Source organism: Danio rerio, chromosome 2, assembly GCF_049306965.1.
Source record: "Danio rerio strain Tuebingen ecotype United States chromosome 2, GRCz12tu, whole genome shotgun sequence".
Taxonomy (NCBI): domain Eukaryota; kingdom Metazoa; phylum Chordata; class Actinopteri; order Cypriniformes; family Danionidae; genus Danio; species Danio rerio.
In genome coordinates, this window is record NC_133177.1 from 3,863,191 (window position 1) to 3,880,000 (window position 16,810).

General features: G+C 35.8%; 1 protein-coding gene and 1 long non-coding RNA gene across 2 annotated transcripts in view; one reads left to right on the plus strand and one right to left on the minus strand.

Moving 5' to 3' along the window:
• LOC141377726 (uncharacterized) overlaps positions 1–16,810 on the minus strand; it is a 187,866-nt gene that overhangs the window by 159,584 nt on the left and 11,472 nt on the right. The gene's annotated exons all lie outside the window — the stretch shown is intronic.
• The window catches only part of egfra (epidermal growth factor receptor a (erythroblastic leukemia viral (v-erb-b) oncogene homolog, avian)), a 124,260-nt gene continuing 112,543 nt past the window's right edge, over positions 5,094–16,810 (plus strand). Inside the window, 1 exon segment of the mRNA NM_194424.1 lies at positions 5,094–5,329. Within this exon segment, the coding sequence (NP_919405.1) occupies positions 5,251–5,329 (79 nt within the window). The 5' untranslated portion in view covers positions 5,094–5,250.

The window sequence follows — 16,810 nt, forward strand, 5'->3', positions numbered from 1 at the left end:
AATTTCGGTCCACAGTAGAATTCATGGTTCCTCTTATCACAGCAAGTTTTCCAGGGCCTACAGCAGCAAAACAGCCCAAGACCATCACACTAGTACCACCACATTTTACAATTAGGATGATGTTCTCTTTCTGAAATGCGGTGTTACTTTTGATGGACACACACCTTTTAAAAAGTTTAACTTTTGACTCGTCAGTCCACAGGGTATTAGCTGAACTCTGTAGGAAGGTAAATCTCCAGGAACAGGGTTGTACAACCTTGCTTTGGGTATTGCTCCAGTAAATTGTAGCAGTTTCCGGCAAGAGTTTGGTGTTGATCAGGACAGTATCTGAGACTGAGACTGTATCTGGATCCACCCACAGCACACCTGCTGTTAATAATGGAGCTGTTTTTTATTCTGATGACCCGTGGTTGTCTTCTACAATCAGTCAAACCCTAATATCCTGCGTGAAAACCACTTAACCAGGCATTAGCTTACTATAATGCAATATCAGCTCGTAAAAAATGGCCGGAGACATATGAGGTCTTTCACCGTCTGTCCCCGTTCAGTCTAGCAAAGGACAATTATTAAGATTTGTGGTCTTCTTAGTTTGCTGAAATGACCACTCGCATCAATTAATGTCTGATTGTTTTCCAGGTAATGTTGTTCGTGTAAAACATGTGACGCAAACTGAACCAATCAAATTCAAAATTAAAACAACAACAACACATTCAATCAGATTTTAATATACATTCAGGTTTAAGAGAGAATATGGAAGGTTCATATAAAAAAAATAATAATAAAAAAATATATATATATATTAGATAGATAGATAGATAGATAGATAGATAGATAGATAGATAGATAGATAGATAGATAGATAGATAGATAGATAGATAGATAGATAGATAGATAGATAGATAGATAGATAGACAGACAAAGTTTCAGTTGAATACTTTTTCAAATATTTCCTAAGTGTCATTTAACGGAGAATTTGTTTTTACCCATTAATTTCTAATAACTAATTGCTTTTGTCTTTGCCATGATGACAGTACATAATATTTTACATAATATAATATTTACAAAATTTTTCCAGTTATGGGTTATATATATATATATATATATATATATATATATATGGAAAACAATTCAAATTTCAAAGGAGGGCTCACGATTTTGCCTTCAATTGAGTATATGTCATATTTGAAAATTTGCATATAAAGTCTCAAATGATGACAGACTGCTGCAATCTCAAGTTTTGAAATAATAAATTGCTGCAAACAATGCCATAAGTAAGTAAATGAGTAAATAAACAAACAGCAACTAAATATAATGGTGGCGTAGTGGGTAGCATGATCGCCTCACAGCAAGAAGGTCATTGGTTTGAGTTCCGGCTGGGTCAGTTGGCATTTCTATTTGGAGTTTGCCCCACGTGTTGCTGTGGGCTTCCTCTGGGTGCTCCGGTTTCCCCCACAGTCCAAACACATGAGCTGTAGGTGAATTGAATAAGCTAAATTAGACGTAGTGTATCTGTGTGAATGTGAGAGAGTGTATGGGTGTTTCCCGTTATTGGGTTATGGCTGGAAGGGCATCCACTGTGTAAAACATTTGCTGGATAAGTTAGTGGTTCATTCCGCTGTGGTGACCTCCGATAAATAAAGGGACTCGCCAAAAGAAAATGAGGGAATGGAAAATATCCAAAATACAATTTTAAGCATCTCCTTTGTTGCACTTTCTAAGTTGTTACATTTATATATTATTGGCCATATTCTTAAAATATCTATATTTTTCTTGCTTTTTGCAGTATTTCTGATCAAAAATGATCACGTCTATAAAAAGACTGACCCGAAAAGGTGCTGTTTGAAACAAACAAACAAACAAACAAACAAACAAACAAACAAACAAACAAACAAACAAACAAACAAACAAACAAACAAACAAACAAACAAACAAACAAAATAAAATAAAAATCACAAGAATTTTTAACTTGCCCTCATACAGTTTTTACTATCTAAGCTTAATTTGCACATACTTAGCAAAATAATGTCATATTTGAACATAATATTTAAGAAAACATGATAGTGAAAATGTTTGCAAATGTATGTATTAACTGGAGAAGTTTATGGTGATGAATATTAAACATTTTTATCTAATATTTATTTACCCAAAAATGAAAATGGACTCACTTTACACAGGTTTCAAACATTTATGAGTTTCTTTATTCTGCTGAACACTGAAATAAGATATTCTGAAGAAAGCTGAAAAATGGTAAACCATAGCCAAAAAAACGAATACTGTAAAAAGTCGGTGGTTACAAGTTTCCAACATGTTTCTATATTTTTTCTCTTGGGTCTTGGGAAGAAAAAAAAAACAGGTTTGGAAGTAAAGGGAGAGTGAATGGTGACAGAATCTTTAAATTTGGTGAACTGTCCCTTTAAGTGAGCATTTTAAAAAAATTCCCATTAACGTTAAAGGTTCCTCATCGATCCATAATGACAATAAACAACCTTTATTTTTTGTGTTTTCACATTAAATTAAGCCTCTCTTTAACCACAACAAGTTGGTCTCTGTTGTTTTAACATTTGATTTGTTTGGTGTACAAATGACAGCTAAACTATTGAGCCCTGCAACTATTGTTAAATGACAATAATGACCTTTTATTTTTTTGTGTGTGTGTTTTTAGATGAAATTATGCCTCAAAAATGATCACTTTACCCTCATCTTCATCCCCCCATCCCCCCACTCAAAAAATAAAAAAATAAATAAAAATTGAGGTGAAATAAAGGTCATGCATGAAGTTGGTCTATTTTTTTTTTTATTAGATTTTATTGTTAAAGTTTATGGACAAAAACACAGCTATCTGATCCAGCGTATTTAAACCTTTTAATTTTTATTTGCAATTTTTTAGATTCATTTTTTATATTTTTCATTTTTTTCATGATTATTTTGATTATTTTGTTAAGCTGCATACCAAACTAACTTCGGACACAAAATTCAATAAATGGATGTAAAAGGTCAGTTTACTCAAGACAGACCGCCGTGTGAGTGGGAAACATTGGATTCTTTGTGGTCAGTTGATCTTTGGTGACCTTTGGGAACACAAACTTCCTGGATGTTTTCTATCGCCAAACCAATGTCTGGCTACTGTGGCAACCCCACTGAATGCGACCACGTCTCAAAGCACTCAATGGACGATTCAAACAAAATCAGGGAGGTTTCCGGAGAGATAAAAGAGACCTCAAGATTCATGTCAAGGGACAGTTTGAAGATAACCCCATGTCTCCGTTGACATAAACTCAACACAGCCAGCTTAATTCATGTTGACATCCGGTATTTTATTTACCATTTATAATAGTATCTCTTCTTTTGAGTCAATCTCAGTGAGTATAATCATGTTTAAGGGGACAGTTGTAAGCCAGCGGCCTTCTTTTTGAAATAAAAGTCAAGCAATACATTTCATCCTCAAAACCTCTTAAGACAATAAACATTTGCTATCAATTTCTATTATTCTGTTAAATTGCAAGATACTATTTTGTATGTATTTATCATTTATCCCTTTTTTAACATTTACATTGTTAGACAGTTTTTACATACAATCTGTATATATAATAATCAGGGCTTGACATTAACACCTGCCAACCCGCCAAATGCTGGTAGATTTCAGCTTTGGCGGGTTAGACAGACACTGCCACTAGCCATTTTGGCTGGTTGAAAATAATTTTTCAATTGTAGTTTTCTTAAAGCAGGGTTCGACTATGAGGATGACCCAATATGCGTTCAGATAGGATCTTGAAATCGAGAAATAGCACGACTAATAAAAATAATTGCGTTCACGCGAGCAATAGAAAGCAGGTGAATAGCGAATGAGCAACACAATCTTAGGGCAATTCCCAATATGCATTTAAATGGGATCTAAGAATCGAGAAATAGCACGACTAATAAAAATAATTGCGTTCACGCGAGCAATAGAAAGCAGGTAAATAGCGAATGAGCAACACAATCTCACAGCAATTCGTAACTTTTTGATTTAGTGGCTAATTCGTATGAATTTGTACGATCTAATTCGTACAATTTAGTATGATTTGCTCATCCCCCAATGACGGTTGGGGTTAGGGGTGGGGTTAGGTGCCACGCCTCCTTTTAAAAATCGCATAATTTCGTACGTCTGAACTCGTACAAATTCACACGAATTAGCCACTAAACTAGCAAAATGTCTTGCTGCTTTCATAAGCTCTAAATAAGTCTTTTTTGTAAGCATGCAGCATCGGCTCTGGTTGCTTTCGCTTTGAACAGATTGGCCTTAATCGTGTGATCATCCTTTCATTATCACTCACAGTATGCTTTTTACCTACTTTCTTTTGCTTATGATTATTTTTGTTTATATGGTTTATTACTGTTTTTTTTTTACAACAACATTGCTTTAATATGAGATTCACTCTCCATGTGTAGTTAACTGGTGATCTGAGAGACCTTTAACAAGGACAGATACTGTGTATATTTTTAATAGCCTACATGACAATACTATTTTTATTATATTTAATTATTTTTAAGTCAATTGTTTTAGTTTTTTTAAAGAAATGTTTTGTTAAATAAAACGTATAGTATACAGCTATGTAACTGTATGACTGGTGATAAAAAAAAAGTTAATTTCAAGTCCTGATGATACTATACATTTACTATGTTTACTCTGTATACGAAAAGTCAAATGCAAAAACCTGACAAAAAAAGATGCCATATGGCAGATATCTGGCATTTTTCTCAGCTTTCTATGTTTATGTTCAGATATTTCAGCTTAAATTCCATGAAATTACCATATTCCTCAATCTTAAATTTTTTTAAGTGGAGTTCCTCAACCTACACACGAGAAAAATGCTCATTTTTAGACGAATATTTCAGACAGCACGTTGTTTGCATCTGGAATCTTTATATTTACTCTGTATATGATCTCTGTATGTTCTTAGTACCTTTATAATTTGTTACTTTGGCTTTAAATGATAACAAAAGTAAACATAAAACCACCTGAAGTCCTGTCGCACCTTTCTCCGTCCGCGCGTGACCCACCCGCCGCTGACGTCAAGCGCGGCTCCGTCCAGCGGTTCGGTTTATTCAGTGCTGAATCTCGGAGCGCGCAGGAGGAGGAGGAGCTGTCAAAGTTTACAGCCGAGTTTCCTCAAGAATACGCGAAGACGAGACCACTGAACGCTTACAAAGCCTGGAACGAAGAGCCCTTCAAAGTATGGAGTGAAGCCCGATAGCTTACAAACGCAAATAATGGCAGGACCAACTGAAATCGGATTGTTTTTTACCTTATTGCTCTCCGGGAGCTTCTGCGCGACGCCGGAAAAGAAAGGTAGGACTATTGTGAAACGGCTTGTTGTGTAAGATATTAAACGCTTTTCTTCTGTGGAAAATGATTTGGGAACATCGCATTTATTTACTGTATAGAAAAGAGGAGCCTCAGTCAGTCTGACAGCCTGGAAAAAGTGTTTAAGTTTCAGCTCTCTGTCCCAAAGATAACTTACACACTTGCACACTAAACAGTGATCAACTGAAGCCTTTATGTATTGTGGCTTGGTAGACATTAAGTCTTTCTGGAACATTTTTGTTTGAGTTTCTAATTCATGAGTCAACAACTATTGTGATTGAACCTATAACCTTTCACTTGCGAGCACAGATTTGAGGTTATTTGACCCCACCCCACATTTTTTTAATAAGGTTGTGATTTATTTGCGTTTATTATGTGCTGTGGGTGGCACTGGCGTGATTTACTGTGCATAGTAGAGGTGAAGAGGAAAGGAACAAATGTACAAATGTTTTACCACGAAACCTGATTATTTTTTAAACATTTAAGTGAACACTTTAAAATAATGGTCTGTTATTGTTAGTTAATAACACAAACCACGTATGAACATCCTAGCACAGGATGTATTAATCACAGTTCAGCATTTACTGATGCATTATTATAATCCAAAATTGTGCTTGTTATCATTAGTTGATGCACTTTGGTTAACAAAAACTGAGTGACTTTATTTTCTTTAACGTTTAAAAAGATGAATGAATGCTGTGATAAATGTATCGTTCATTGTTTGTTCATGTTAGTAAATAAATTAACTAATGGGCCATTATTTATATTAATATGCTTCAGATGGTAGAAATAGCTCCGCACATTGTTTTCATGTGTAAAATGTCATTTATTACACAGTTAATGTGTATCGTTTGCTAGATTTAACTGCTGTGTGGTTGCAGGCTCTTGTATGAATGATTAATGGCATTTTTACTCAGTTTTTACTTTTGTTTTTTAGCTTTACTTACTTAAAAAAACAATAACAACCTTAATTAAATACATAAAGGTTCAAAATTGGCACAAATTTTTATCTTTTGACATTTGTGGAACCTTTAAATCAATTATTTATAGTGAAAAAAGCGTTCTTTGATTTGCACACTTGATCTTCACACTTTTTCATACATTGATGAACTGTTAGCATCCCAGCAGGCACAGGACATCTACATGACGTCAGTTTTATGTTGTACCCCAACGTCGTGGGACGTTGTATTTTGGGTGGAAATGAAAATCGGGTTTACGTCAGAACCCAACGTCAGGCCGACGTCAGTGTTGCATTTTTTTGGTTAATTTCCAACACAACCTAAAATCAACAAAATATCAACGTCTAATGGTGCTACAGCTTGACGTTGTGTGGACGTTAGCAATAAGTCTATTAGATGTTGAATTTTGGTTGCCATACCTGACGAATAAATGTAGAATAAAAAAGTGTAAAAAATGAATAAAAGATGTTGGCTTGATGTTGGATTTTTCTTACTGTCCCACACAACCTAAAATCAACCAAAAATCTACGTCATTACTGGACGTCAAAATAACATTGTCCTTAGACGCTGGCGACCTAAATCCAACCTAATATTAACGTTTTATGACGTGTGTCTGCTGGGATCCATGGAAACTTTTTATTCCACAAAAGGTTTTTAACAGTGGGAAACATTTATTTATTAATGAATGTACCTTTATTTATTTTAATATGCGTCAGATGATAGAAATAGCTTCGCACATTGATTTCATGCTGTGTAAAATGTAATTTAGTACACAGTTAATGTTTATCATTTGACAGATTTAACTGCTGTGTGGTGTCAGGCTCTTGTATCATTGATTAATGACGTTTTTACTCAGCTTTTACTCAGTTTTTACTTTTGTTTTTAGCTTTACTGACTTAAAAAAAAACAATAACAACCTTAATTGAATGCATAAAGGTTCAAAATTGGCATAAATTTTTAACTTTTAACATTTGTGGAATCTTTTAATAAATTTTTTATAGTGAAAAAAGGGTTCTTTAGTTTGCACACATGATTTTTACACTTTTTCACCCACTGATGAACTGTTAGCATCCCAGCAGGCACAGGACATCTACATGACGTCAGATTGACGTTGTACCCCAACGTCATGGGACGTTGTATTTTGGGTGGAAATGAAAATCGTGTAGACGTCAGAACCCAACGCCAGTTGACGTCAGACAAATGTTTCATTTTGGTTAATTTACAACACAACCTAAAATCAACAAAATATCAACGTCTAATGGTGCTACAGCTTGACGTTGTGTGGACGTTAGCAATATGTCTATTAAATGTTGTTTGGTTGCCATACCTGACAAATAAATGTAGAATAAAAAAGTGTAAAAAATGACGAATAAAAGATGTTGGCTTGATGTTGGATTTTGCTCACTGTCCAACACAACCAAAAATCAACGTTATTATTGGATGTCAAAATAACATTGTCCCTTGACACTGGCGACCTTAATCCAACCTAATATTATCGTCTTATGACGTTGTGTGTCCGCTGGGATCCATAAAAACTTTTTATTCCACAAAAGGTTTTTAACAGTGGGAAACTTTTATTTATTAACTAATGTACCTTTATTTATATTAATATGCGTCAGATGACAGAAATAGCTTTGCTCATTGTTTTCATGTGTAAAATGTAATTTAGTACACAGTTAATGTTTAAGTGGTTGCCAGATTTGACTGCTGTGTGGTTGCAGGCTCTTGTATCCATTTAACTTTTCACAATGATTAATGCTGTTTTTACTCAGCTTTTACTTCAGTTTTCAGCTTCACTAACAATTATAACCTTAACTGAATTTGAAGACACTCTTAAAAATAAAGATTCTTTATCAGCATCAATGCATGGTCTCATTAAGAACTTTTAACATATGTGAAAATGTATATTTCTATAGTGACAAAGGGTATTTGCTTTGTTAAAATAGTCTTCACACTATAATAATAGTAAAAAGCATGGGTCTTTGTGGTAGTCTCTACTGAAAGGTCTGGTTCTTGGCATTGCTGGTAAAATCGCCCATTTTATTTTTAGCAGATTAAGTAATTTTTAAATATTTAAGGTTCATTATTGACATTGATGAACTCTTAACATCCATGGAAAATTGTCATCCCTTTAACTGCATGCTCCACCAAATGCTTGAGCATGTTTTGACTGTTTTAAATAATGGTCTGCACTCTGCACACAACATTGTTGGTTTACAAAAAAAAATCAAACAAATGTAATAATGTTGCAGTACTACACATGATTTTGGTTTTATTGTACAAAAAAAAAGCAAGAAAGTGTGTTAAATGAGAATCTGAAATATTTTATGGCATACTTCAATTCAAAAAAGTTTTATTTTGATTGTTTTGAAGTATTCACCTAAAGTTTTTCTGACTTTCATAGTATATTTATTAATTATCATAAACCGACATATCAAACATTTTGTAGAGGTTGATATTTTAGAAATTATAGGATGTGATAAAAATAAAAAAAAGCATTGAGTGTGTTAACTAGTAAGATTAGGAGATATTTTTTTTCTCTGTGGGGTAGTTAAAGGGTTATTCCACAAAAGCTTTTTAACAGTGGGAAAAACTTATTTAGATTATTGAAATACTCTTCAAAACATGTTTCTTTTTTAAATTCTTCCCTAAAAGGACCTTTTTAGAACCAGCAATGGATCATCTATGGCATCACTGTGAAAGCCTTTTTGAAGCTCAATTTTATGTATGTTGTCTATAATATGTGCTCATATGTGGTCCGCCGCTCCAGTCTTTTATATAAATTCAATTACCTAAAGCCATTTATGTAACCTACAATGTTAGTGTTAGAGTTTGTCAGATTTATTAGATTTGTTAAAGTGTGTTTATATGCCACTCTGCGTATTATTGAGATGGTCTCGGGGGCATCCTGTGTGTAAACACATGACTGTGCCAATACTGACAGATGGGACACACACAAATCACTTTATTACAGTCTGCTTCCTCATTTGGACTCATTCAGGTTTACTTTCACTGTGCCAAGAGAGGAATCACTTTCCTTTAATATGAATTCTCTTTGACAGTCTTCAATGGTGTTATATTTTTGGGTACCTTTGAGTGGGTGTTTATTGCAATTACTGGAAATCATATAGAGGACGTACTCACAGTGAATTGCACTGATTCAGCTGCACGCTTAGTGTTTTAGAGGACAGGTATTACAGTATCAATGAGGACAGTCGTGACGTCCTATAATGTCTTCAGGCTCCCTGTTGTGCCTCGCTCAAGGTCAGAGAAAAGCTGCCGCTATCTGTTATATTTAAGCCAGAAACTGCTGTTTAGTCTTCATAGACTGAAAATGAGATAAATGCATTTGCTGGCCCTGATTCCAAGCAAATCATTTTGAGCTATATTGAATTTTCAGTAAAATGTCCCACATTCGGTCATCAGTCCAGCCTTAAAACAGACTTTCAAGTGTCTCTTCCCCTTCATCAGTTTGGCATTGACCTCTGGATGCAGTCCAGCCTTGTTGTGACCTAGAACAGTGTCTCTCAGGCAGTCACCTAAATAAATCAGCAGTGCAGATGCTGGAAATTCAAGTGTTAAACACTTTTTTAGGATACTATTTGTTGTGGTTTGCCACCTAAATCAAACTAGCTTCAAAGCATTCATTTCCAGAATAGAACAGAGACGTTTCTTCCTTTTCTGGGAAGACATTAGTCTGTAACCAGGCTAAATAATCCACATATGTAACTGAGTTTTTAGCCCATCATTGAGATGTGTTCACACATGCAAATGTGTGTAAATGTATATTTGTTCAGTTTTTATAATAATTTCAGTAATATTATTGACTGATATGCACATTTTTATACAGTATGATTAGTAAAGTAATACTTTGCAAAGTAATATATTTGTCTTTTAGTAGATATATCAAGTTTTGCATGCTTTGTTTACCAAACAAGTGAATCTAAATGGATTTGTATTGTAAACCTTATATACAAGTTGAAAAGTTAGTGTTTTTATTACAGTGTGTTTCAAGTTTTTAGTCACTGAAAAAAAGTGTTGCATGCAGAACTGTTGCAAACAATTTATTTGTGTTGAATTTAGACAAACAAATTAAGCTTAATAATGTTCAACTTAATTTGTTTGTTTAAATTCAGCCCAAATAAATTGTTTACAACCACTTAACGTTAAAAAAAAATTGAGTAGATCCAAGGAATCATCTTTGAATAATTTTTTTCAGTGTATATTCCCTAATCATTTCGCATAAATCGCATAAAGATTTAAAATTGCTGAGCTTAGTTGAAAAAGATGCGCTTTACTCAAGCTGTTTTCACATACAGTGGAACGAAATGTCGTGTCTTACAGGACCACAGTGCTACATAAATAAACATAATCATAAATATGAAAACAGCACTGGATGTAAGCTATTTTATACATAACTAACCTACCGAAGCAGTAATCTACTATCAGTGTTGGGGAGGTTACTTTGGAAATTAATGCGCAATGTTTTTTTAAAGAGATATATAGTGAGATTTTAGAAAATTTTGTGCAGAAAAAATTCTGCCTGGCTTGGGCTGTAACTCAAAGCTTAAATCGTATTTAAAAAAAGCTTTCTTGGGTTTTGATTGTAATTCAGTGGAACATAATTTATTCTGAAATAAGAAAAGTCCCTAATAATGTGAGTTCATTGTATGTTTAAATGAGTTTTGGCTATAGGCAGTGGGATTTAATCTATTCCATCTGACAGAGTTGTATTCATAAGTCGTCTCCCATGCGGAGGGTTGACTCAGAGTTAAAGCACACAGATACGTGTGAGATGAGTTGTGTTTGCTGCGTCGTCTGGGGCTTTGACTGCTTGGAATGGGGTTTGTCAGCATGTTTGTGTGCAGTACGTCTGGAAAAGTCAAAGTCTTACAATTTTTTTAGAGGGTAAATGGCCGGCTTTCTTCACCTTGACCTTTTATTTTTTTCCAAACTTGTTTTTTTTTTTTTTGAGTTAGCTCAACATGTTACTATAGTATTTCACTTTTCATCTAATACTATATTCTATTTCACATTATTCACCCTAGTACTTCTTATTATGGTGGCAGAATTCTAATCTGAATTTATAAAGTTCTTCCCTGTGTAAATACTAACTCAGTTTCTATCATCCTGTTAAAGCACGTTTTGAAGCTCTACATTAGAAATGAGGGATGGAAATGGAAAATTGAGATTTAAAAAAAATAATAATATTTACGCTCTCTTGAGGTGGTTATGGACTTGTACAAAAAGTGTTCGTGTGAATAATCTTAGCAGACACACAACATCATAAGACGTTAATATTAGGTTAGATTTAGGTTGCCAGTGTCTAAGGACAATGTTATTTTGACATCCAATAACAACATGAAATTAAGTTAATATTTGGTTGGTTTTGTGGACGTCATATTGGTAACGTCTACACAATGTCAGCTGTAACATCATTAGACATTAATATTAGATTGTTTTTAGGTTGCGTTGGAAAGTAACCAAATCGCAACATCTGTCCGATGTTGAATATTGACGTTGAGTTTTGACGTTTTTTATTTCCAAACACAGTGCAACGTCCAACGATGTTGAAGTACAATGGCAATTTGATGTCATGTTGACGTCCTGTGCCTGCTGGGATGGCAGATGGAAACACATTTAAACTCTGACGTAGCGATCATTACACCCACATGACTAATCAGCTGTCTCCATGATGCTTGTTTTGTTTACTATTGATTACTACGTGGCCAAATACTACAGAATTTGTTATTGTTTTTCTTTTTTTGTGCAAACTTTGAAAAGATTTGCTTTAACATGGATTTAGTGTTTCTGTGGACAACCAAGAAAATTAGAAAATGCTATTTTGTCCATACAGTAAAAATCAAAGATGCTGTTATTGATCTAAACTGAATCAACACTGATCTGTTCTAAAATTAATAATGGCATGATCTGTTTTATATACAGCTGCGATGCTTATTTGGATTAAATTTGTTATTAATGAGCTTTATATTACCATTAGCATAAACAATTTGTGGTAAATATAGCATTAAATGTAGATTTTAATTTACACAGAAGTAGAAAAACCACTTTTGCCGTTAACGAGGCAGTGGCACATTAGGTAGTGCTGTCGCCTCACAGCAAGAAGGTCGCTGGGTCGCTGGTTTGAACCTCGGCTCAGTTGGTGCTTCTGTGTGGAGTTGGCATGTTCTCCCTGCCTTCGTGTGGGTTTCCTCCGGGTGCTCCGGTTTCCCCCACAGCCCAAAGACATGTGGTACGGGTGAATTGGGTAGGCTAAATTGTCTGTAGTGTATGAGTGTGTGTGTGGATGTTTCCCAGAGATGGGATTGCGGCTGGAAGGGCATCCGCTGCGTAAAAAACTTGCTGGATAAGTTGGCGGTTCATTCTGCTTTGGCGACCCCGGATTAATAAAGGGACTAAGCCAACAAGGAAATGAATGAATGAATGTTTGCCGTTAAAGGGGTAGTTCACTCAAAAATTTGCTCCCTCAATTGATTCCTTCCCATGAATTAATTTATTCCCATTGGATACAAAAGAAGATATTTTGAAAAATGTTTGGATACAGGTTGCCACCCCGAACCCTAAATGATTGATAACCTTGCCCTACATGAAGGATAGCCCCGCCCTAAAGTCAATCCATGTGACCAGAAGTGAAGAACAGTCCTTTCGAGGGAGGAGGGAAGGTTATGGTATTTCATTCAAGACTCTGAGAGCAAATAATGTTTTACAAAATAATGAAGTGGGCAGATACATTATATATAACCAGCACTAAATATAAAAGTTAGAAGAATACATTTCAATTTCATGCCAATTTCACTTTTCAAGTTTCATGAGTTCCTTACGGAAACGTTCGGAAATGCTTAATTCAGGAGTCACACTATGAATAATGTTTTAGATAACAGGATTACAAAACCATGTTATACATCTTTTGATTCATCTTGGGAATTCTGGGACACCGTCAGTGCGTGTAGATGGTGTAGATCTCCCTGCTTGTTGAGTCAGGCCTCATCTAATCATTCACAACTTGCTTGTGTTTGTGAGCCAAAAGACAGATCTCCCAAATATTTCAGCACAATATCTAAACAGAAGAGTCGTCACGTGCCGTATGGTTCCTTATCTAGAGTCTGACACGACTTGTGAGGTACTTTCCTGAGTAACAGTCGAACGTAAGAGCGGAATCTTTAAGAGTTTCCTTTATAGGGATATTTTCAGCAAATGATGAAACTTCTGTCTTCATCTGCTCATCCTGGTGTCATTCAAAAACCGTACGACTGACTGACCGACTGTCTTTGTGTCAACACTTTCACTTATCACAGATTTCACTTCACTCACTGTTCCCCGGGTCCGATAAATACAACTTGTTCTTATGAGAAATACTCACTTTGATTTGACACAAGACTTAAAACTGCACAATAATCTGATTTTCCTCTTGAGTAGTCGTCCTGTATCATCGTCAGTTCCTCCACTAATGCTTCGAGACCATCAGTGTTCTCCATTGGGATTATGATTGTTTAGCCAGTGATCTTGGAAAATACATCAACCCCATATTTTTCCCAAATTGTGCATTGGGTTTGAGATGTGATACTGCTCTTCTGTCCCATTAACATCCTCTCTCATCTCGGGACGCTCCAGGACGGAGGATCATTACGTTAAATTGCCAGGCGACGTTTCATCGCATCTTCTGCCAGATGAGACTGAATGTAAATAGCATGTGTGTGCAGCTGGATTCATTTGGGTTCAATTGACATGGGAACAGTCGTGTAGCGATGACAGATTCCCTCTCTCTGCTTCTCGGACTCTCTGAGGGCTAAATAACAACTTCTCACCAAATAAAATCATTGCTAGGGAATGCTTTGAGCCTTTGAGCTTTCCTGTGGTGCAACAGGTAGAGCACTTTGGTCACGGTTAACTGGAGATTTTCCGCTTGACGTCTGGCTAATTCACAAAGCTTTCTGTCATATTTACAGCAAAGAACAAGTAACTTAATTTTAGCAAAGCACAACAATTTCTATTTGACAGCTACAGTAACAGAATGACGAGCACTTACTTTCAGCTAACAGGGTGTCCGTGGGGACTTCAAAAGTATTAAAAATTTCATAAATTAATGCAGAGAAATTTAAGGCCCTTTAAAAGTATTAAAAAGTCCTAAATGCTATTTTGCAAGGCAGGGCTCAACAATAAGGACTGGCCGATGGCTCAGGGCCAGCGTGTGAGATGCTCGGGACAGTAGACAGGATCGTGAAACAGTTTGTGTTTTTAAGCCTCCAAATGCTATCCTCACGGTTCCTCTTATCTAATTGCATGTTGTGAGCACGTAATTTTTTTTCGTAACAACCAGTACAGCGAAGAGACAACAACATGGCGGCACCATTAAGTGATGATGCTAAAGGAAAACATTTGTTTCTATTGTCTAAGGAGCAGACATTCATGAGGGTACACCACGAATAAAAAAATGAAGTGTTGTACAGTTTGCCGTCAGTTTGGCAGGTCAGCCATCTTTTGTTTTGCAAGAAAATAGCTGCACATTTTGCTACTTTTATTTGCAAAACACTTTGAATTTTGCTCATTACACATTTATAAACATTTTTTAAATATTTAAATTTTAGATTTACAAACATTTTGACACATTTTTTTTTATTTGTGGCTAAGAAGTAGCTATTAACTTTTTTTTTTTGGTAAATAATAAAGATAAAATAAAATAAAATATCTAATTTTCCTCTGCTCTTTTTGTTTGCATAACAGTTTTTTTTAGGTAATGAAATTCTAGATTTACAGACTTTATTTTTGACACATTATTTAAAATGTGTGGCTAAAAAATAGCTATTAACTTCCCCCTTTTTTTTTTGGTGGGGCCAGTGAAAATATTGGCTGAGCAAGTAAAAATCTGAACCACTGGTCCGATCGGGTCAGTAGAAAAAATCCTTAGTGTTAAACCCTGCAAAGTATTAAATTTTACGTCATTATTGGTTATGCAACGTATTGATGTATGCTAAAGTTTGCCTGAATTAAATCTGTAAATATCATGATGCTGTGTAGTTTATGAAATCAATAAAATCCTGCTAGATTTGACATCACGCCGCTTTGTTTACTGCATTATTTCTGCAGTACTATAGGCGCCAGCCTGCTGAATTAGCTAGATTTAATACATTTTAATTCAGTATATAAATAATGTTTTCATTTTGGATGAGTTTCTTACATTAACACAGGGGTGCCCAAAGTGTTTTTTATGAAGTGCCAAAAACCAAACTTGATTGAGGCTAGTTAGCCGAAGGTGAATGTAGATGGAGCAATTTACTATGGATAATTTCCTAGTTTATTTATATAATGTTTAAAAATGACTAGAAAACGTTGCTTTATATTAACTAGTATAAAACAATCTAATTTAGGAATTACACTAGTTTTTAGGGGGCTATAACAAGCTAGGGCGCTATAAGGGGCTATAACTAGCTTTCTGTATAAACACACACACACATACATAGACACACAGCATCAAGCTGTCTCTCATTCACACACATACACAAACATAGACAGCACCAAACAAATAAACACACACGCGCGCACGCTTGCTTGGTCGCTCGGGAGCGATATTGTGAGGTTGCCCACTCCTGTTCATTATGAAATTTATTTCCGCGCCGCATGAAATCTGGTCGGGTCCCTCGACAATGCACAGGTACAGCTGCGGGAATGCAGGCGTATATACAGAAGTAGCGTTGTAACAGCTGAGAGGAAAAGAGAGGGGAGGAAAAGTCATGTCAGCAGCTGAGAGGAAAAGTCATATGTGACAAAGCGCATATGAGATAAATGACGTCAGTACATAATAACCGGTTATGATAATTACTGAACCGATATCGAATTGTCTGCGTCTGCATCGCGGTGCACCGAAGAAACAATTAATTTTGACACCCCTATGATTGAACACGACTGGCTTCTCATCTGCAATCAGTAATAATCCAATCAGAGTGATCCAAGCGTATTATAAATAGATCGATTTCTCCCTACTACTCTAAATTCGTTGTGGAAGAATAGTTTGGGCTGCAATATCCAACCCAGGCTCATTCTGGAAACGTAGTCCCGCGGACGTTTCTGGAGACCGCGGAATACGTCCCGGCAAGTACGTACGGCTACAGTTTTTTTTGCAAAGTGCAGTTCACGCCCGCGCTGTTCTCGCGTGAACCCAACAGAGGCTGCTGTCTGACTGACCGGATGATTGACTGCGGTACCAGCCAATCGGCTGACCCCCCCTTCTCCTTCCCTGAACCCAACCAATTTTACCGATTGACCCGGCCGCCCGCTCACTTCCCTAAACCTGAGCAACAGTTTACAAAAGCCGTCCAAAAAAAGAAAAGCTCTGTTTTTTTTTCTACCGCGTTTTCGGATTTCACCGCGTTCTCACCCTGTTACAAAACTCGTTCACTTAATTTTAAGGATTCTGTTTTTGTCTTCCCTGATTGCTGGAACCGCTCTTCCCCGGACTTGAAACCGATCGCCGTAGTCAACTCCTCTCTGC